Source organism: Ailuropoda melanoleuca, chromosome 12 (assembly GCF_002007445.2).
Source record: "Ailuropoda melanoleuca isolate Jingjing chromosome 12, ASM200744v2, whole genome shotgun sequence".
Classification (NCBI taxonomy): domain Eukaryota; kingdom Metazoa; phylum Chordata; class Mammalia; order Carnivora; family Ursidae; genus Ailuropoda; species Ailuropoda melanoleuca.
Window position 1 is genome coordinate 15,946,964 of NC_048229.1, and position 21,176 is coordinate 15,968,139.

The window sequence follows — 21,176 nt, forward strand, 5'->3', positions numbered from 1 at the left end:
TTTTTTTAAGATTTTGTTTTATTTATTTGACAGAGATAGAGACAGCCAGCGAGAGAGGGAACACAAAGCAGGGGGAGTGGGAGAGGAAGAAGCAGGCTCCTAGTGGAGGAGCCTGATGTGGGGCTCGATCCCACAACGCCGGGATCATGCCCTTAGCCGAAGGCAGACGCTTAATGACTGCGCCACCCAGGTGCCCCTATAATTATTTCTTCTTATGTGATTAATAGCTACTGTGCACTAAGGACCTACTATGGGCCAGGCATTCTGTTAAGGGCTCCTATCATCCTAGTACGGTGGCTCTTCTAGTTATTTCCATTGCAGATGAGGCCCAGAGAGGAGAAATGACTTTCCTGAGGCCACAAAGCTCTAAAAAAGTAGAGCTAGGCTTCGAATCCATGGCTCTATGCCCCCAAACACCCATGACTAATATTTATTGATCATTGAACTATGGGCTCCAGGGTCCCACCATGCTAGCTTGTAAAACATGTCCTTTTTGTTTTTCTTGTTTAAAATATGTCTTTTTATTTTTCACAATTCTACGGAATATGTACAATTGTTCTATCCGTTTCGCAGATGAGGAAACTGAGGCTCAGAGAGATGAATTCATTTACCCGAACTCACACAGTATTTAATGGCAGAGCTGTGATTTGCACCAAGCTCTATCTGAGAGGTAGCCTGGTTCAGAGGCTATTAGATGAGAAACCAAAAAACCAGATTTTGGCCCTCATTGTGTGGGGAAATCACCTAACCCTGCTGAACTTTAGCTTCTCATCTGTGAAATGCTGGACACTATTTTCCCAACTTCTTGTGGTGGTTGTGAGAATAAGTGGGTGGGAATTAATGGTTATAGAGAAACTGTCCATCGGGGGGCCCAGGTTTACAGGCCTTATCAAAGTTTTGGATGGAATTATAGTGAATTTTATCTTTTTAAAGTTCTCTTCTGAGTTGTCTGTATTTTCCACAAAAAGTATATTTTTCTTCCACAAACAAACAAAAAATGGTGTCTATTAATTTTTTTTTTAAATTTTTCCAACTTTAGTGAGAAATAATTGATGGACACCAATTTTTTTTAATGCCTATAGCTTTATAAGATACCTTGAAATCAGGAATTGTGATGCCTCTTGTTTTTTCTTTCTCAGGATTTCTTTGGCCATTTGGGATCTTTTGTGGTTTTAGGAGTGTTTTTTTCCTACTTCTGTAAAGAAATGCCATTGGAATCTTGACAGGGATTGAATTGAGTCTATAGATGGCTTTTGGTATTATTGACATTTTAACAATATTAGTTCTTTCAATCCACCAACATGGAATATCTTTCCATTTATTTATGTCTTCTTCAGTTTCTTTCACTGATGTCTTATAGTTTTCGGAGTAGAGATCTTCCACTTAGTTAAGTTTATCCCCAAGTACTTTATTGTTTTTTTTTTTCAAGATTTGTTTATTTATTTGAGAGAGAGAGAGAGAGCGCGCGCGCATGCACCCACGCACAGGAGCACGCGAGGGGGAGGGGCAGGAGGAGAGGGAGAGAGAGAATCCCAGGCAGACTCCCCACTGAGCGCAGAGCCAGAGGTGGGGCTCGATCTCAGGACACTGAGATCATGATCTGAGCCTAAACCAGAGTCAGATGCTTAACTGCCTGAGCCACCAGGTGCCCCTTTATTGTTTTTGATGCTGTTGTAAATGGAATAGATTTCTTTATTTCTTTTTCAGATAATTGTTAGGTGTCTATTTTAAAATATCTCGTTTAATCCTTACAACAACTGTGAGGTGGATGATCTTATTTGCATTTTAGGAGAGGTGATTGCAGAGAAAAGGAGTAACGGAAGTAGCTGGGAAGCCACTGAGAAAGGAACTGAACACAGTTCTTTCTGACCCCAAAATCTCAGTTCCTGTCACTCCATAGAGGGCAAGTTCTCCACCCCGAGAGGGCTTCAAGTAAATTATTAAAATAGAATTTAGCTATCATCCCCCCACCTCCCTCTCCCCAGCCCCAGACAACCACGAATTTACTTTCTGTCTCTATAGATTTGCCTATTCTGAACATTTTATATAAAATCAGTAGTACAATTTGCGGTCTTTTACGTCTAGCTTCTTTCACTCAGCATAATGTTTTCAAGGTTCATCCATGTTGTAGTGTATACCAGTACTTTATTACTTTTTCTGGTTCAACAATCGTTTATTATATAGATAGGCCACATTTTGTTTATCCATTCATCAGTTGATGGACTTTTGGGTTGCTTCCACTTTTGCTGCTATGAACATTCGTGTTTAAGTTTTTGTGTGGACACATTTTCATTTCTTGGGTAAAATGGAGTGAAATTGCTGTGTCAAATGGTTACATTACTTTCTATGAACCTCAGATCTAGCCTTCAGAGTAGGAACTACTACTTTCACAGTTGAGCCAACTGAAACTCAGGGAGGTGTATCACTTGCCCAAGGCCACACAGTGAGTAAATGGTGGAACAGGGTTGGAACCCAGGCAATCTAGCTCAGATTCCAGGCTCATCCTGCCTGCAGGTCTCAGAACTTTTGTTTAACCTAAGAGGTAGTCTAATCCACCAGTTACTGAATCTCAAAAAACTGGGCCAAGCTCCGCTATACACCGGTAGCCCAGCCAGGAATGGAATTTGAGGAGTCCAGTGGGGGTTAGCCAAGTATCTTATTCATCTCACGGGGTGACCAAGGATCTGGGGAACGGAGAGGAGGCTTAAGGTTGGGTCTTTTGAGTCCTCCCCAAAGATTTAATCCATTTTTGTGATAGTTTCTCCTGGACTAGGCTGCCTTATGGATAAAATAAACATGAGCTCCTGGAGGTAGTATGTGGCTAGAACATGGGCTCTGCAGGTCAACTGCCTTGGAGGGAGGAAGCCCCCATCACCTCTTTGTACCTGTGATCCCCATTTGCACCATACCCCTGCTCTGAGGGCCATTCAAGTGCTGACTTATCAGGTTCCTCCAAAGAGTGGAGAGTAGGATAAGACACCCTAGTGCAGGACTCCAGAGGTGACTTGAGATGGAAAACATGTCTGTGGGAGCAAGCTAGTCCAGATCTTTGCCAAATATAGGGGAGAAGTGGGACCAAGAGGGGATACTCTGAAAGTTACCCCTGTGGGGTCTGGCCCTGGGGGCTAGGGAAGGAATTATGGGGCATTTAAATCCCTCACTGATACTCTCCATTTTGGTATCCCATTTTGTTCCTTTATCTCTGTTCTAACTAAATAATTGAGCTGTGGGTAGTTCAAAGTCTGCTATTCTCATTTAGGACCCTGGGTGTGTTTTTGTTCACTGCTGCACAAAGCTCATTGCCTGGCACGTAGGAGGTAAGGTTGGTTGTCGGGTAAAATGCAAAAAGCCCAGTTAAATTTGGACTTTAAACAAAATATGAATTATTTTTTCACATAAATATGTCCCATTTGTTTATCTGAAATTCAAATTGAACTGGGCTTCCTGTATTTTATATGCTAAATTTGCCAAACACAGTAGCAGGGTCTCAAAAAATATTTGCGGACTTTGCCTTGGCTCTGCCCTAAACTTGCGGTGTGACCGTTTGGCCAATACTGCGACCCTCTCTGGGCCTCACTTTCTCGGTATGAGAAGTGGGGGGTTCGGACAGCGACCACAGCGCAGGGATCGCCAATGTAGGAAAGTGCTGGGTGAACTGCCAAAGAGCAGAAAGAGAGCTCAGGGCGAGCCTACACCTCCAGACTGGGAACCACGCTAGACTCCCCACACCATGCGGGGGAAGCCCCGATCCAGCCCCTGAGTAGTTGGGGCGGGCCCGAGGCTGTCACCATGGATACACGGGTAGCCTGGAGCCCCTCCCCCACAAGGCCACGCGTTTCCGCTGCGTTGGAGCCTTCTGATTGGGTGGCCGCCTGGACGCTACCACCAGACCTGAACCTGCTCAGGGGTGGGGGCGGGGTGTTGTCCTCTTGGGACTCGTGCCCTGAAGACCTGTGCTTTTGGCCTCTCTGGAGGGATGGGTTCTCTGCCTCACAAGGAGAAAAACACTGAGGCTCAGGTCGGAAGAGTGTCCACTGCTACTCCTACTAAAGCTCATGTTCATGCGTCTCCCTGAGAAAGGGAGAGGGGGCGGGAAACTCGGCAACGCCCCCTCCGGAGCCTATTCGGTCCCAAGATCTGGAGCACCGGAAGTGTTGGCGACGTGTCAGTGCGCCCTACTGTAAACCTTCCCTCCTAGGCCACCTTTTCTATTCAGCTGCGGGATTCCGGGGCCGCCCGGGCGCTGCACCCCGCCACTTCCGCATCGAACCGCCGCTTCAACCGAACTCCCAACCTCTACGCGCGCTCCCTCTCGAGCCTGATGGTTGGGCCGGCGCCTGCGAGTAGCCACGCCCTTTCCCTCGCCTGGCAGCCAATGGACGGGAGTTTCCCGGCGGGGTGATGGGTAATTAATGAGGGTCGGGCGCTGATTGGCTGCGGGGTCGTGGCCGGGGGCTGGGCGGCGGGGTAGGTTGTTCTGAGGTGGGAGGCGGCACCGGTGGCTGAGAAGGAGGCCTGAGAGCGACATGTCCCCGGCGGCTGAGGCAGAGCGGCTCGTGGCGCTGTTCTTCTGAGTCTGGAGCGGCCTGGCGGCCGGCTGAGCACGAGGGTCGGCGGAGGCTGCCCCCGCTGTGGTGGCCGCCATGCTGGGGGCCCGGGCGGTTGAGGGAGCCGCCGTGGCGCTCCTGCGACTGCTACTGCTGCTGCTGCTGCCGGCGCTCCAGGGGCCGGGGCTCGGCGTGGTCGGCTCGGCGGGGGCCGGGCTGTCCGAGAGCGTCATTTGGGCCGTCAACGCGGGCGGCGAGGCGCATGTGGACGTGCATGGGATCCACTTCCGCAAGGACCCTTTGGAAGGCCGGGTGGGCCGAGGTGAGAGCCCCTCAGCCGAGCCGTGGGATCCGGGGCCTGCCGCGCTGGGCACAGACGGCCGAGGGCTGCGGGCCCTGAGCCCTCTCGACACTGGGGCCACGTCTCGGGAGCCAAGTCTCTCTCTTTGCAGTTTCCTCAGGGACCCGGTCCGAGCTCAGAGCCTGGCGCTGGCTCGAAGCTACGGAGAACGATTGAGGCAGAGTTGGCGAGAAGTTATATTTGGACCTCACATCCTGCATTTTCTTAATCCCTCACTTCCACCCGGTCTGGGAAAGTAAAGACGAGGGAGGCCTGCTGCCACCTCAAGGCCTCACGGGTTGTACGTTTATCAGAGTCTCAGGCCTGGGTGGTTTTGCTCTCTATCAAGACAGCTCCTGGTAGATTCCTGCCATCCCAGAAACCAGCCCCTTTCCTTACCCCTTCTTCAGGAGCGGGGCTTGATTCTTAGCCAGCAAGGAAAGGAATCTTGGAAGAGGACGGGCCAGGAAAGTTTGATTGTAGCCTCCTCCCGTCCCCTCTTTAGAGCCTGGAATATGTGTGCTTAAAGGGGGAAGTTGAGGCTGCCCTAGAGGGTGGTTGTATTGAAGCCGTCCTGCACGTGAGGCTGTAAGCGTGTCAACTGGGTCAGCCAGTGTAAGATCTGAGTATTGTGTCCCAGAGTGTGTAGAGCCCACCCTAAGTGGCCTTCAGAGGTATGTTGCCAGTGTATGGGAAAAATGATTTTGGCTTAACTGACTAGCAACAGCAGTTTTTAGAGAGCTGCACAGTTCTCAAAGCTAGTTTAAGAATTGCCAGGGGAGCTGGTTAAAAATGCAAATTCCAGACCTAATAGATTAAACCCACGTTTTTGCACCAGGGGCTTCTGATGTTGGTTATCCCCAGATCAGACTTCCGGGAAAATCTGCTGTAGACTCTGTTTCTTCTGTAAGTGGGATTGGACAACAGGTTTAAGAGGGAAGTTCCTTACTTCATGTGTTGGAAGGAGATTTATGTTGTATGCTGGGTTCAGAGGCTGCCAGATTGGCAGTATGCCATCTCCAGAAAACCAAGAGACAGACTTTCTCTCATTCTTTCCACAATGCCCAGATTTGGCTCTTGCCTTTAGGAAAGGGTTTAACTTAGTTCTTCCAAGTTAATTGCAGTGTCCTGGAGTTTGTTATATTAATGAGTTTATTGCTTCCATACATGTGAGGGTGTTGGGACACAGGGCTGTTTGCTGAAGTTCTATGTTTGTTCTGGAATTCAGTTAGCCCTGGCATGTAGGTCTCAGTAGCCTGGGTTCAGCTGAGTCAGGGCTCCGGTCTTTAGCAGCTGTAACAGCAGCCAAAGCCAGACTTAACATAAGCAGGAGGTCATTGCTATCTCCATCCTGGACCCTTCCTCTTTCTTCACAAGTGTGGGCAGGGAGGAAGGAGCCCTTGAGGAAACTAGAGACCGTTTGTGGACTTTGCCTCTTGAGATAGCAGTGGTAAGGACAGTGTGCAGATGGTTTCCTTCACTTAACAGATACCAGGCCTCAGTAGGTTATGTTATCCTATTAGGTTTATTGTGCAGAGGAAAAAGCTAAGACTATAGAGGTTTAGTTCCCAGCTTCTCCTCTTATTCGGAAATCCTGGTTTTAATTTGCGGTGTAGGTGATTTGGGGGGAGGAGCGGGGGAGGTGCTGGTGCTGGTCATCATTCAGCCAGGCTCTGCTTCCTTGGGTTATTGCTTCATGGTTGCAGTTTCTTTGGAGTTTATTGTAGCAGGTAAAATTCCATGAGACCTACCCAAGCCCATGTGTACTGGAGCCTTATCTTGGACCCTGGCCGTTGGGGCACTCTATAAACAGAGGTTCTCTGCTCCACTCTGTGAGAGTATGACATACACGGACCATGAATTACAGCAGTAGGAAGGGGTAGAAGAAGAGTGGAGGCTGGTTGTCAGCCGCAGCTTGGACCAGCCTGTTGCAACATTGCACTTACTGGGTTCCTGAGAGTAGCATTTGGTGGCCTTAGACCTGGGCTTGAGATACGATTCAGCTTCCACTCTCAGGGGGCAACTCTCTCATTTCTTTCTGTGGTGAGGAGTCGGCACCACCGAAGGAAGGGTAGCCATTACATTCACTCTGCCTTCCCTTCTCCAGCACTATGTAGGTAGGGTGTGCCAGGTATTTGGAGACCGATGCTTCATGCAGCTGTTTACACTAATTGCGGTAGGAGCTGTGTGTCTTATTTCTTTTGCCACATGCGTGTGATATTGTTTCTAGCATGCTGAAGGAAGTTCATTTTATGTTGACTGAATCCAGGTATTTGTTGCCAAGTTAATCCAGAAAAGGGTTTGGCCTGCTTTTGAACTTCGTGTTTCTCTGTAGTGTCTTTGTAGTTCAGCATTCTTGTAACTGAGTGGCCTAGGGCACCTAGTGGCTTTGCTTTCAAAAGCACTCCATAGTATTTATTGAATTTCATCTCTGCCTTAAGGATAGCTAGCGCCATCGGAGATACTCATAGCCTGGAAAAGGCTTTTTCAACTTGTGTGCTTCACCAGATGGAAGTACCACTATGCTTCAGTAGTGTTCAACCTGGGGTTTTGGCATGAATGTTTCGGGTTCTTTTCAACTTGCTCATTCTGGGTTCCTCCTGACTGAGGAGGAAAAGAGCTGGTTATTTGGCCTAAGAGCATAGAACTTTGCTTGGTTTTAAGAGAGGCTGTTTCCTCTTCATAGAAAGATAGCTGCTGATCATTTGTTTGACCTTGAAGAATACTCTTTACTTCTCTGGGCCTTGTTTTCCTTTTTAGTAGAACTTATTATTGCTTTAGTAATCAGTGGCCCCGAGTCTGAAAACTCTCCTGTCCAGAATGGGTTAGTGTCTCTATCTTTTTCTGTGCTCGATCACCTTTTACATGAAGTTACAACTAGAGCACATTATGGTTCCAGAGGGGTAAAAATGTGGCTTAGAGCCTGAGCCTATCAGATTATTCTGCAAGCCTAAGGAAGACCTTTTTCTGGGAGGGCAGCCTTCTTTTTGGCTGGGGAGGAATTTGGCTTTGGGGAGATAAGAACTTAAAAGAGCATGAGAGTCATTGCTCCCTCTGATTTGCTCAAGGCCATTGGATTTGTTTAGAATTCTCTCCCTATACTGTCACCTAAGAAGCAGGCTTCATCTGCAGGCCCTCCAAGTAGCAGAATTTCGTAGGTGGAGAATTTAGGTAGGTGGTTTCCCCCATTTTACAGGTGAGAAAGCATCGAGAAAATAATTTGTTCCAAATCACATCGTAGGTGGCAGAGCCAGGATTCAAATCCAGGCCTGTCTTACTGTAAAACTGGGGCTGAATTTTTCGAGCTTGTCCATTGTCCTGAACTAAGAGGCAGCAGACATAATGTAGGCCCTTTGGCCCCCTTCCTTTCTGTTAACTGTCTGAACTGTATTTTGCCAACTCCAGCAGTGTGCCGATTATGTACACTTCACTGTATTTTAGAGAAATCTGTTTCACTGTGAATACATAAAGTGTAAGGGGGAAAGAAAAAAATCCTTTTTGTTGCTGTGTCTCTTGGGACTTGGGCAAATGCAACTTTACATGTGGCAGATCTCCTGGGAAAGCCGCTTGGGCTTTAAAGGGAAAATATTTAAAGGTAATTCCGAGGTTGTTAAGTAGTTTCTATTCACATGGCTGAGTTTTCTTCCTTGTGAGACTAAGGCTGTTAACAAATTACATTACTGTCAGTTTCTCACTTTTTCCACTCGGCAAGAAAAAAAAAGATTCCCCACACATGCACAAAATTTTCTGTGTACCTAAAAAGCAAATCTAGTTAATGTTCCAAATTTGTAAGGATCATAGTTCTCATGGAAGAAGGAAATTCTAAGAACTCAAGTGGAAGAGAAATAGCAGTCTTTTAATCTTTATGGGTTTGTGCCCTGGTGTAATGGTTTGAGCCTGGGAAAGAACTGAGGCATCTTGGCAGTACGTCCTTTGTAGTGCTACTTAGCACCCTTCTTTGATTTCTTTAGAAGAAATAAGAAAAAAGTCCGAAGACAAAAGTGCAATGAGTTTCCTGTTGCATTGTCTCATCAGGTCCATCTGATGTCATGGCTAACTGTTCACTTACAGGAACTGTTAACAGTTACGTTTATTTTTTTGAGGGCTTGACCTTAGCCACTGGCTCTTTTAGTTACTCTTTTTTTTTTTTTTTTTTAAAGATTTTATTAATTTATTCGACAGAGAGAGAGACAGCCAGCGAGAGAGGGAACACAAGCAGGGGGAGTGGGAGAGGAAGAAGCAGTCATAGCAGAGGAGCCCGATTGTGGGACTCGATCCCACAACGCCGGGATCACGCCCTGAGCCGAAGGCAGACGCCCAACCGCTGTGCCACCCAGGCGCCCCCCTCTTTTAGTTACTCTTTTACCTCCCTTGGAGATAAAAGATCCCCTTGGAGTTTTGGTGATTCAGAAAATAAAGCTCCAGGGATGACTGCTTTTGGACATTTCTCAAAGGAACTAGGTGCCAAATGTCTTCAGAGTCACTGTGTGAGATTGGAAGGTGGTCTTGAAATCTTAATTCCAGGCTGGAGGAGAGACTGGACTTGTGTACCAAAATTATTGCTAAGTCTGTAGTTTGGAAAGTATATTTATGGAGCACTGGAAGACCTCATTGTGTTTATAGGATAAAGGAGTCAGAGAAGCTACTTTCGGAAGGAGGAAGCATAGCTATTCATCTCTGGGGCTGGAGTGTGGTGTCTTATATTTGAAGAAAGACCCCAGTCTAGTTTGTTATGGGGTGGGAGAAATACATATGTAGTCTCGTCTCCTACCAAGGCCGGGGGAAGAGGGCTGGGGGCAATAGAGGTTTTCTGCTCTTCTGGTACTGACCCAAGGTATGTAACTTTTCACCTTTTTTTTTTTTTTAATGTAAACTCTACACCCAAAGTGGGGCTTGTATACTCATGACTCTGAGATCAAGAGTCGTATGCTCTACCAACTGAGCCACCCAGGCGTCTTTTTACTTTTACCCTGCCTTATTCCTTGCCAGTTGTGAAGTGGGAAAGGTGGCTCCCCCAGGACTTGGGCATGTTAGGCCAAAGGTGCCAGTAGGATCTTGGCAGATTTTTCTTGCTAGGATGGCTCTATCCCTGTGGAGAGAATAGCATGGTTTCACTGCTCTGCAGGCACCTCCTTTGTTGCTGTTTGTTAGTTCAGCAAATCATATTGAATGCCTGTTTATGTGCCAGCCACCTTGTTAGGTGCTAGGGACACAGGAGGAACTTTTTTTCTTCTTTTGGTTTACCTGGGAGAATGTGCAAGAGAGAATAGGTGAGGTTGAGTTTTGTGAATTTGTGAGAAGTAAGGTGCTTGCATGTAAAGGAAATTAGAGAGCATCACACCCTTCTTTTTATGGGCATGTTTCTCTTTACCAGCCTTGGAACTTTGTGAATGAAAATTATAAAAAGCAACTAAGCTGGTATCTTACTTGCAGTAAAGACAATGCAGAAATGACTTTCCTAACATATCCTGTTTGTTTTAGATTCTTGAGCTTTTCTGAATGAAAACACACACACACTCTCTCTCTCTCTCTCTCTCTCTCTCTCTCTCTCTCTTTGAACTTAGTCATCTTCCAGAGTTCTTGGCCATCCCCCCCATTCTATGAGGTTTCTCTGAAGCTCCCCTTCTCAGGGAGCCAGGACCTGTAGCTATCGCCTGTTTTCTTCCTGTCACTCTCTGTCCAGTTGAGGAAAGTCATTTTAACAGGCTTTTAAAAAGTTCTACTCTGAGGGTTAGGGAGCTGTTGGGGTGATTAGTGTTTGGTTTCTCTCACTTTACTCTTCCTCGGCAATGGCTCTCTGATTCTTACCTTTGTGTCTGGTCTCTTTAGAGCCAGGCAGATAGGGGGTGGCCCCTTCCTCTGGGAGGGTTACTAGCATTGCCCTGGTAATGGCTCTGACACTTCTGGGATCTCTGCTCTTTTTGTGTGTCTTGCCTCTGATGTGGTTTCTCTTTGTTTTTTGTCCCCAGCCTCTGACTATGGTATGAAACTGCCAATCCTGCGTTCCAACCCGGAGGACCAGATCCTGTATCAAACAGAGCGGTACAATGAGGAGACTTTTGGCTACGAAGTGCCCATTAAGGAGGAGGGGGACTATGTGCTGGTGTTGAAATTTGCTGAGGTCTACTTTGCACAGTCCCAGCAGAAGGTGAGGCCTGGTCAGTGGGACATTGCCACTCTTGGATAGTCCCCTGCTATGGGCCAGAGAATGTAAGAGCCTCCCCAGAAGGGAGGAACAGGTGAGCTTTGAGGAAAAGCTGGATTCCTTCTGCCCTAGAGAAGCAATGTCCCATTGCTCACAAGGCTGCACTTGCCCTGGGGGTTGGTGACAGAACGCGATGCCAGAATCTTAGTTCTTGGCAACTACCTGATCCTGGTTGTCCTCCTCAGTTGTCAGCACCTTCTTGTTTTTAGCCTTACTCTTTTTTTTTTTTTTTTTTTTAAGATTTTGTTTATTTATTTGACAGAGAGAGAGATAGCCAGCGAAAGAGGGAACACAAGCAGGGGGAGTGGGAGAGGAAGAAGCAGGTTCCCAGTGGAGCAGGGAGCCCGATGCGGCCCTTGATGCCAGGACCCTGGGACCACGCCCTGAGCCGAAGGCAGACGCTGAACGACTGCGAGCCACCCAGGCACCCCTTAGCCCTACTCTTTTCCTGTCTCTTCTTGCAAATTTCCTTCTGTCCATGTTGAGGTTTTTGTTTGTATTCTTTGTTCCCTAAGGCCAGTATGAGACCTTGACAGTGAAAGAACATGGCTTTGATTTAGCTAATATAAAAAACTCTGTACCCTTGACTATATCCAGCCCTGTCATTTTAAAAATTATTTCTGAACTTGAAACCTGGGCAGGTACATGATGTCCAGCTGCTAAAGGAGTATGAAGCTGATGGTTTTGACATTGTCTCTCTTTTATTTAATTGTGGAAGGTATTTGATGTGCGATTGAATGGCCATGTCGTGGTGAAGGACTTGGATATCTTTGATCGTGTTGGGCACAGCACAGCTCATGATGAAATCATCCCTATGAGCATCAGAAAGGGGAAGCTCAGTGTCCAAGGGGAGGTGTCCACCTTCACAGGGAAACTCTACATCGAGTTTGTTAAGGTAACGCTTTCCCTCTGCCCTCCCATCTGAGGAAACGTTTAAAAGAATGGGTGCAGGGGGAATGTTTACTGCTGTGTGGTGCTGACCACTGTTTCCCATTTCCTAGGGGTACTATGACAATCCCAAAGTTTGTGCACTCTACATCATGGCTGGGACAGTGGATGGTAAGTGGTGTCTTTAATCTCCTTTTTTCCTTGGGCTGAAGGATATGGTTGAGGAAACCCTTGGGGGAATAATTTAGCTGATCACTCTTGTGAAAACACTTAAAGCCAAATTGTGGGGAATCCAGAGCCAGATGGTTGGGGATGAAGTGTAGCGTGGTGCTGGCCGTAAGCTTTGGAGTAAGGTCTGTGTTCAAATTTTGCTGCTGCTGCTTAATCAGCTTTTTGGTTTTGGACAAATTCCTTTAACTTCACTGTAAATTTGGCTTAATAATGGTACCTACTGGTGTGCCCTGACCCTTGAGGTCTTTTGGAATTGCCTTAAACTTGTCCTTATTCTCTTTCTTTGACATCTATTTCCTGGGGGCAAAAAGGGAAAAGGCAAAAGGAGGAGGAGTCCTTTAGTGTTTTGGTATGCTCTGAGAGAGTCCAGAATTGCTGGACTGCACTGGACAAAAGTTCACTTTCCAGTGTCTCCTTGTCCTTGAGATCCAGCTTTAGGGTGTACCGCTTTCTCAGTGTTGAGATGATCCTGCCGCTAGCTTCCCAGGCTGATTTTTTGCGGAGAAGGCTTGTGTCTTAGTGACTTTTCTCCTCCATTCTGCCTCTGTACGTTTTCCCAGTTCATCCTGAATGCACAAGGGAGCTCATCTGGTGCACACCTTGATGTGACCCCAGATGCTGGTATTTTGACATCTAGGCAGATGTCTTGCCACAAAAACAGATTTGTAGCTTGAGTCCCTAAGGAGGAGGCAGAGCAGAGGGGTAGTGTGTGCTGACAACCCAAGGCTCTGTGGCTCAGCTTTTCCTTAGTTGCTGTTTGAATCAGAAGGGAATGTGGGATTGTGGAGGCTGCAGGAGGGATTTGAAAATGTTAAGTTTTGGGTGTCGGGTCATTTTCTCTGTTCAATCTGGTCCTCCCATGGTTCTGAAGAAGTAGGACAGGAAGAGGAGATAGCGAGCCTCCCTGGGCGCAAGGCTTTTACTGTGTTTTAGTTAAATCTAAAGAAGACTAGTGTTTGCAGCAGTCTGCTATTCTTTAGGCCAGGAGCTATTTCTGCTACTTCTCTTTTTTCCTGTGGACCCTGCTTAGGTCATAGCATCTCTTTATTGTGGCTCATTTACGGCTCTTAAGGGTCTCACTTAAATGCTGTGGGTCTTACTTAAAAGGTGTCTGTTTTCTTGTGTCAGATGTACCAAAGCTGCAGCCTCATCCAGGACTGGAGAAGAAAGAGGAGGAGGAAGAAGAAGAAGAATACGATGAAGGGTCTAATCTCAAAAGACAGACCAATAAGAACCGGGTGCAGTCAGGGCCCCGCACGCCCAACCCCTATGCCTCGGACAACAGCAGCCTCATGTTTCCCATCCTGGTGGCCTTTGGAGTCTTCATTCCAACCCTCTTCTGCCTCTGCCGGTTGTGAGAACAAATACTGTCCTGAACTGGGTGGAGGGGTGAGGGAGAGAAACCAAACATGTTGGTTTTGGTTTCTGTATTTTTCACAGTGATTAACAAAAAAACAAACAAAAACCACACACAAAAATTAAAGGAGAAAAAAAGAGGCAGAGTGGGTAGAGAGCAGCCCTCATCCACCACTGGTCCCAGCCCTGCTTCAGTCCTTGTGCTCTCTTTGTGGCTGGCCCCAGCCGTCTCTTTCCTCTCCAGGGTACTTAGGGTAAGCAGATCCTACACGTTCAAGGATCCTCGTCTGCGCACCTAGTGGAAAGGACTCTGAACCCAGAGCAGACACGGTTCCTTTTTTTAGGTTAGAAATTAACAGCAGGGAAATGTCATCTTATTACCTGAGAAGACCAGCGCTGAGAGTTGGGTATGTTCTGAAGTGATGCCCAGATAAGTTTTCAGATGTCATGGGATTGAAAGTGTGTGTGCTTTGTGTATGTGTGAAGGTGTATAATTTGTAAGATAAAGACGAAAACAGAGGGGGATTAAACAAAAAAAGAAAGAAAAGTAGATACTTCCTTACTTGGAAGCCTTTCTGGTTTCAGCCTAATGATGGTTTCACCTTAAGTGTTTGCGCTTTGTCATTGCTTGTCTCCCTGACATGTGCCAGTTAGAGAACTGTCTGGTATCCAAGACAATTAGGTTATGTCAGGTCCTCAAGTTGCCTCTGACTTGTTACCACAACAAATCATTTTTATTTCAGTGCCTGTTGGGGACTTGATTTCTTCTCATTTTTCCCCCCCTTAATCTGGCTCACTTGAAATCTCTTCTCTCTCTCTCTCAATCATCCTGCTAAGTTATTGCCAAGAAGGGAAGGAGACATGGGGATTTGGGGTTCCCTTTGCTTGAATGTCTTATCCTCTACCACCTCACCTTGTTGGTACCTCTCTCCCTGGATCTCTGAGCCAGCAGCCAGGAGGACCTGACCCAGCAATTCTTTTACTGGCCCCTCTGTAGGGTCTTGCTGCCAGGGGACAGGGATGCTTTCCAGCCTGCAGCAACAGAACACTTGACCTTAAAAGTCTCTTCTGGTCTTTGGATTAGAAAAGGCTTATGTTAGCATAATTTAAGAGCCACCTCAGAGACTTGAGCCCTACTAAGTGACTGACCACTGTTTAGAGTGTCTATCTAGTATCTGATATTCATTTATTCCCATCTTGTGTCTGTGGCACAAGTCAGCAAGTTTTGGTTTATGCCCAGGGCTGCCCCACAGAACTAGACTGATTGTCTGTATCTGGCCCAGGGCCGCCTCTCACTGATCTTAATAGTATGCCTCTCTGCCCTTGCATCTCCCTGTCCAAGTTACAGTTGGGTTCTTGATGTGATGGTGCTGAAAGATTGCCAGTCAGCCATAGTCCTGGCAGCTCTGAAGCCAACCTTAGCATCTAAGTGTCTGTCTTAAATTCCCTGGAAAAACTTCTGCAGGAAATGAAGCTTCCCTGTTCCCTTCTTTTCTGGTCACTGTTATCCTTTTCCTAGTTAGGGCAGCAATGGCCCAGCCAAGCTACAAGGAACTTTGTGGATGGAGGGCACAGGATTAGCTTCTGCTTGGGCAGGATTAGCTTCTGCTTGGGCTGGAACAGCACAGAATCTCAGACGAGGCTCATCATTTTACAGTGTGTTTAATTTTGTCTTTCTTTTTTTTTTTTTCAATGTTTTTAAAGAGCTCCATATAATTGAACTATTCGTTATATGATAAAGTAAGTAGCCTTTGGGCTCATGTCCTGGGTTTTGACTCTTGATGAGTTACCCTGGGTCAGCATTTAGTCCTTTGAGAGTTGGAGCCCTTTATTTTAGCTGTGACTTAGGCCTCAGTAGTAGGGTATTAAGTCAGGCATCTGGATGGCTATGGCCTGAGGCTGCAGTAAGAGAATACTTCCTGGAGTGCTTCACAAAGCTCCCTGCTTTAAAGGATGACATTCTATGGCCTTGGTCCTGGGGACCCCCTGCCTGGGGCAGTGGACATCCTGACCATTAATTGGGCTTCCGACAGTGGCTTCGGTTCCTCTTCCATCAGAATTCCCCACAGCTGTAGGCCACTGCCAACGGAGTAGACGAGATGAGGAAGGAGGACTTGCTGCCTCCATTTTGCCTTGTTTGTTAGTTTGCCTGGGTCTCTGAGGAAGGAGGGGTCCCGCCTCCTCACCTCAACCCATCCCTTCAGTGACTCAGAGTCTCAGAAGGAAACTCTGGCTCCTGGGGCCATTTCCTAATGGTACTGTAAGCCAAGCAGCTTTGCTTCCAAGCCCACCCCTGTTTCCAAGCCCACTCCTTTCCCCTGAGCTCAGGGATAGGGATGGGCATTTTCCTCTGCCTGTGTCCGAAAGGAAGGAACATCTTTCTATGGCTCACGAAAACTAAAGGAGAAGTGAGGAAACAGGAAGGAGTTTGGTGGGGGCTGGGGTAGAGTCTCCTGGAGCCAAGCCCACCCAGCTAACAGAGCTGCCCAGGGCCTGTCACAGCTGGCCCATGATGCTGAACTTGAAAGCTTTTTTTTTTTTTTTTTTTTGTTGTTGTTGTTGTTTTGGTTTTTTTTGTTTGTTTTTTTGGGTTTTTTTTTTTTGGCTCCTCCAAGATGATATAGGTACATGAAGTTTAGGTTAAAGGGGTGGGGTGGGGCACTCTTTGTTTTTATTTTTGTATTGTGTGTGTCACGAATTACTCTGTTCATCATTTGCTTTTTGCACTGTTTGTTCCCCTGCCTGTATTTTGAGCTAGTGCTAGGACCAGGCGGCTATGCTGTAGGGAGTCTGTCTGGGGTCGGGGAGGTGATGAGGGATGCCACTTAGGCCTGGGGAAAGAGAGGTCTGGGCTCTTCTACTGGAGCCATGCTCTCCTAGGTTTTTAGATTTCCCTAACCCCAGCTGGCTAAAGCCAAGAAGAGATGGCCAAGATGAAACTCCTTTTTCAGTTCAGTTTCTGGGTGGACCACATAAAGATGTCTGCTGGGGATGGGCTGAGAGTCTGCAGCCTAACTCTGATTTGGGTCGGGGGCCAGCTGGCCATTTTGGGTTTTACTCATGCTGACTGAAACGCTGTGCCAGGAAATAATTTGTGGGACCCATGTCCCCTAAACCAGATCCATTTTCCCATAAAGTCTCTGCTATGGAGGAGAAGCTGCTCAGTGGATATCTTGAATTCTGGTGACTTGAAAGATGGTTATCTTTAAGTGTCAGTTGTGTCAGACTCCCGGGGCCACCAGCCGGTTTGAGAGTGTGACCTTGTTCTCTTTTTCCCACTGTTTGCCTATGAGATACTGGCCTGAAATTGGGGGATCACATTAGAGGTCAATTAGGCTTTGAAGAGATGAAGCGAAGTTTAAGTTTACCTCCCCCTTTCTGTGCCTGGAAACTGTTTAATCCAGTTTCAGAATTGTGTTTTGACTTCTTTGTCTTTTTGGAGAAGCTTCTGTTTTAAGGAATTTCTCTTCCTTCTTATCCTGCCTCTACTTTCTCCTGAGAAGGCCTGGCCATGGCTTCTAGAATCTCAGTTGAACTTCAGAAAACAGCAGCAGTATTTTCCTTTTCCTAGCGGGTATACTCCTTTCTCTAGAAATTGGCTCACCTTGGGAAGCCCAGGGAAGGAGTCCACAAGTTCTCTACCCTCCCTGGAGATTGGGGCAGGACCCACCCCGGTCAGCACAGTGCCTTTTCCTCTCCTGCTCTGAGCCAGGGTGGGCATTCCCTCTAGATTCAGGTCTGGGCAGGGGTCTTATAGTCCCTGCCATGGGGCTGTTTCCCCATCCCTCTCTCCCCTTCCCTTTTGCTGGCCGGCTCTGACCTAATTCAAGTGTCTTCTTGCCTCAAGGAGCCTTAATAGCATCAAGTGGCAACATGTAATATTGTCCTCCATGCCTCTCCAAAGGACCTGGGAGAGCAGGTGAGCTTTCCAAAGCGAGAGACTAACAGATGCTCCTGTTCAAAAAAGGGAAGGAGGACGAGATGCTTTGGGCTTCCTTGTGCTGTGGCCCTGGGGAAGGAGGCTGGGGTAGGGCTAAGTGATAGTGCAGAAGCAGAACCAGAAACACCTGGGATGTGTTCAGAAATCTTAGAAGAAGTCTGCTTCTCTTCTGTGGAAGGATCTAATTAGGGTTCAAAGAACTCTAAGAAAATTGCAAAGAAGCCTTAATGTTCAAGCTTCAGAGAGATCAGAGTAATTTCTCCCTATCCATCCGAGCTCGGACTCTTTCTGTGTTTAGACCTCTCCTGGGGCAAGAGGGCTAGATTTCCTTATTTTATTAGGAGACCAGGTTGGCACCAGTGGGTTAGCTGCCCAGCTAGGGCGGGTTTCTTTGTACATGGGTGGCTCGCTGCCGATCTAGTTTGTCCTTCCCCAGCTACCTTTTGACTAGCCTGCCTTCGGTTGCCAAATCATTTTGATAAGAGCAGATGATTTGGGGACTGGCTGGGTTGGCAGGAAAAGAGCAGGATGGATCTCTTGGGACGGTCCCCTCCCCCCCCCCCCACCCCCCAGGAATATAAAAACAAGGAGCCAGGATTGTGCTGGCAGCCAGGGAAACAGTAGTCCTGTTAGAGTTGGCAGGGAGGGCCCTGGCACCTCTCACATCCAGGCAGGCTTGTGCGATGGGGGCACATAGCACCAGGAGAAGCAGAACTTCATTCTCACCTCTATTTTGAGCTTCAGTGCTTTATTTCAGTATGAGGGAAAACAACAACAAACTGAAGTGTGCTTTCCGTCCTTTGAAAGGACAACTGTCGGGAAAGGAGAGCTGAGTTGCCAGGTGGGAGGGGAGAATTGGCAGGGAGATCTTCACAGCAAACCAGGAATGAGGCGTTCTTGACTCTTCTCTTCCCTGGTGTGTCATAATCCAGGGAATGAAAAGAAATTTGACCCTGGATTAGTCCCTTCCTTGGATTTTCTTTCCACTGTGTTCTCACACACTAGGACAGCTGCCCATTCTGAGCTCAGAGCAGCCTCTTCAACCATTATCGGCCTAACCTGGCTTGTCAGGAAACCCACACCACCCCTCCAGATTGGGTCTGGCTGCTCTGTTCTGTACCAAGTACTGGAGCATAGTGTCAAGTTCTTAGTAGCCCTGGTAGCTCCTAGATGCCCATCCTCTTCTGCAGAGGTCAAACCAACCCTATGTCTGTAGCCACAACATGCATTTACAGCAGCACAGTGAGATGTGATTGAGGGGCTTTGAACCTGGCTGGCCCGGGAAAGCAGTAGGGGTGGATAGAGCTGTCTTTCCTTCTGGGCTGTCTCCATCTGTCCCTACCCTTTACATGCCCCCCCCTCACTCCCACCAAAAAGTAAAAAAATCAGGATGTTTTTCACTGTCCATTGCTTTGTGTTTTAATAAACAATTTGCAGTGACACTCTGTTGAGATTGAGTTTGAACTTGATTTTGCAAAGAGGTGAAGTGATGGGGTGGGAAAGGGAGACCTGGGGGCTCACTTGGCTGCAGAGGGCTCTCCTGTGACAAGACTAGGGGCTTTTGTCCATTTTAGCCGGGATGTTTGGTTAAGGGAATGAAGTTCTATAAAACTCTGCCTGGCCATTTCAGCCAGCAGTGCATTCAAGGAAAAATAAACAGTTGTTTTGTTTCCACTTTCACTGGAGCGCCAGGCCATGACTGTCTCCCTCCCAGTGCACATCTTCCCCTCAGCTTCCGTGACAGCCTGTGGCAGACCAAGCCCTGGGACAGTTTGCTCTGCTCTCTCTCTCTCTTTTTTTTAAGAGAGCGAGAGCTCACACCGTGGGGTTGCGGGGGGTGGGGTGTGGACAGAGGGAGAAGGAGAGAATCTTGAGCAGGCTTGACGTGGGCTCAACACAGCGCTCAGTGTCACAACCTTGAGATGGTAACCTGAGCCAAAATCAAGAGTCAGATGCTTAATGGACGGAGCCACCCACATACCCTAACTGCTCTCTTCTTCTAGTGTGTTGTCAGTGTTGAGTATACATTGGGAAGGGGCAGAAAGACCGAAGGATGTTTTTCCTGGAATTTATCTGCCTTGTTTTATAGCTGAGGAACATGAAACTCAAAAAACTTAAGTGATTTACCCCAGGCGAGTCAGTAAAAGGTCAAGGCAGGCTTCAGACTCCATCCGTCTGCCTGCAAAGCCCATATTCTTTCTAAGGCTGTAAGGATAATTGTAGATACCCCTTATGGAGCCCTTGAAATGGATGAGGCACAATGTCAAGCACTTTTACAGATGTTACTCCTGTTTAATCTTCAACAAACCAGTTGGTATGAGCCTTTCATGGGTGAAGTGACTTGCCCAAGGCAATACAGCCAGCAAAAAACAGCTGGGATTTTACACCCGGGATCTGGCTCTTGATCATTACTCTCTATTACTCTCATTACCTTTCCTCTCCCCACAATGCTATGTGACTGGCTCCAGACTCCAGAACCTACCTGCTATATTTCTCCAGCAGGAATGGAGGCTGCTGGTATGAGGAGAGGGAGGGAGAGTTTGGCCTACCTCCCTCAGTTATCCCTTGAAGGGCAGAATTCAGTGCTCAGCTCCAAGAATGAGGCCAGTGTTGATGGAGTCTGTTCTCAGGGCCCAAATAAACTAGGAGGCCCACAGAGCCTCTTTCTTAGCTCGAGCCCACCCGTAACTGGAGTTCTTTACTAATTCAGACCTGGCGGTTACTATTTCAAGTAGCTTTCCATGAGCTGCCAAATGGGGGAAGAGACCTAAAGAAGCCTTGCTCTAGGGAGTTGCAGGGAGGAAAACTGTCTGACAGAAGATCTTGGGCCAAGTGCTGGGGGTTGGGTTAAACCACTCCTTGGGTCCAGATCTTAATCTCGCTAAGGAAATCAGGCTCCCGGTTGGCTGGAGCCGGTGTGCCGGACCTTTCTCCATACTTAGTACCCCACCCCCCTCCACCCCTTATAGAGGAAGAGAGATGAGTTTTCCCCACATTTACTGGAAAGCTTGTTGCTGTTAGCAGTGGTGAGGGGTCAAGGCAGAGAGGAGGTGGAGCAGGGAGGTTCTGGAGCAGGATTGCCTCTGCTCTCTAGCAACCTGAGATGGCAGGCACCTCACTGCAGGACTCTGGCCCAAGAGTTGTAGTTTTGTCTGTTGCTACCCATGTATATGTTAGTAAAATTAACCCCACTTGCTTTTTGGCTTGGCCTTGTGCTAAGACTTGCTCTCCTAGGTTTCCTTGCTGTTGCCCCTGAAGTCCATGTGTCGCTTCCTCAAGCCTGGTCCCCCGCTCGTTTCCCCTCAGCTCTTTCCAGTCAACACGCTCTCCCATCCAGCTCCATGTCTTCTCCCCGTCCGGCGTGCCTGCCCTTGGCAGAGGGGTCCTGCAGAAAGGCTGCAGAAATAGGTTGGCATAGTGACCATTCATGAGACACACTACCTGGCACCAGCATCGTGCTTTTTGCTTTTCTTTGCTGTTTCTCGTCTCCTCTTCACTACACCTCTAGGGGAGACGCATGACTAGCTCGACATATAAAGGAGGAAAGGAAGTCTCAGAGGGGATAGATGACCCATGCAAAGTCCCCCAGCTGGTCAGTGGCAGAGTGAGGACTGGGACTGTTGAACCGCACACTTGTGGTCTCAACGCCACCATGGGCTTTTCTTTAAA

General features: G+C 47.6%; 1 protein-coding gene across 2 annotated transcripts; it reads left to right on the plus strand.

The window, feature by feature from the left end:
- The first annotated feature begins 4,456 nt into the window (after nt 1–4,456).
- On the plus strand, nt 4,457–18,952 carry MLEC (malectin). Of its 2 annotated transcripts, XM_034672856.1 has the most exons (5): nt 4,460–4,869; nt 10,857–11,035; nt 11,811–11,987; nt 12,094–12,151; nt 13,340–18,952. In XM_034672856.1, exons 1-5 carry the CDS (start codon nt 4,644–4,646, stop codon nt 13,567–13,569), a joined length of 870 nt encoding a protein of 289 aa, XP_034528747.1. In that variant the 5' UTR covers nt 4,460–4,643; the 3' UTR covers nt 13,570–18,952. The 2 variants fall into 2 exon arrangements, with proteins under 2 accessions (XP_034528748.1, XP_034528747.1); XM_034672857.1 differs by lacking the exons at nt 11,811–11,987; nt 12,094–12,151 and having other exon boundaries at nt 4,457–4,869.
- Nucleotides 18,953–21,176: the final 2,224 nt, after the last annotated feature.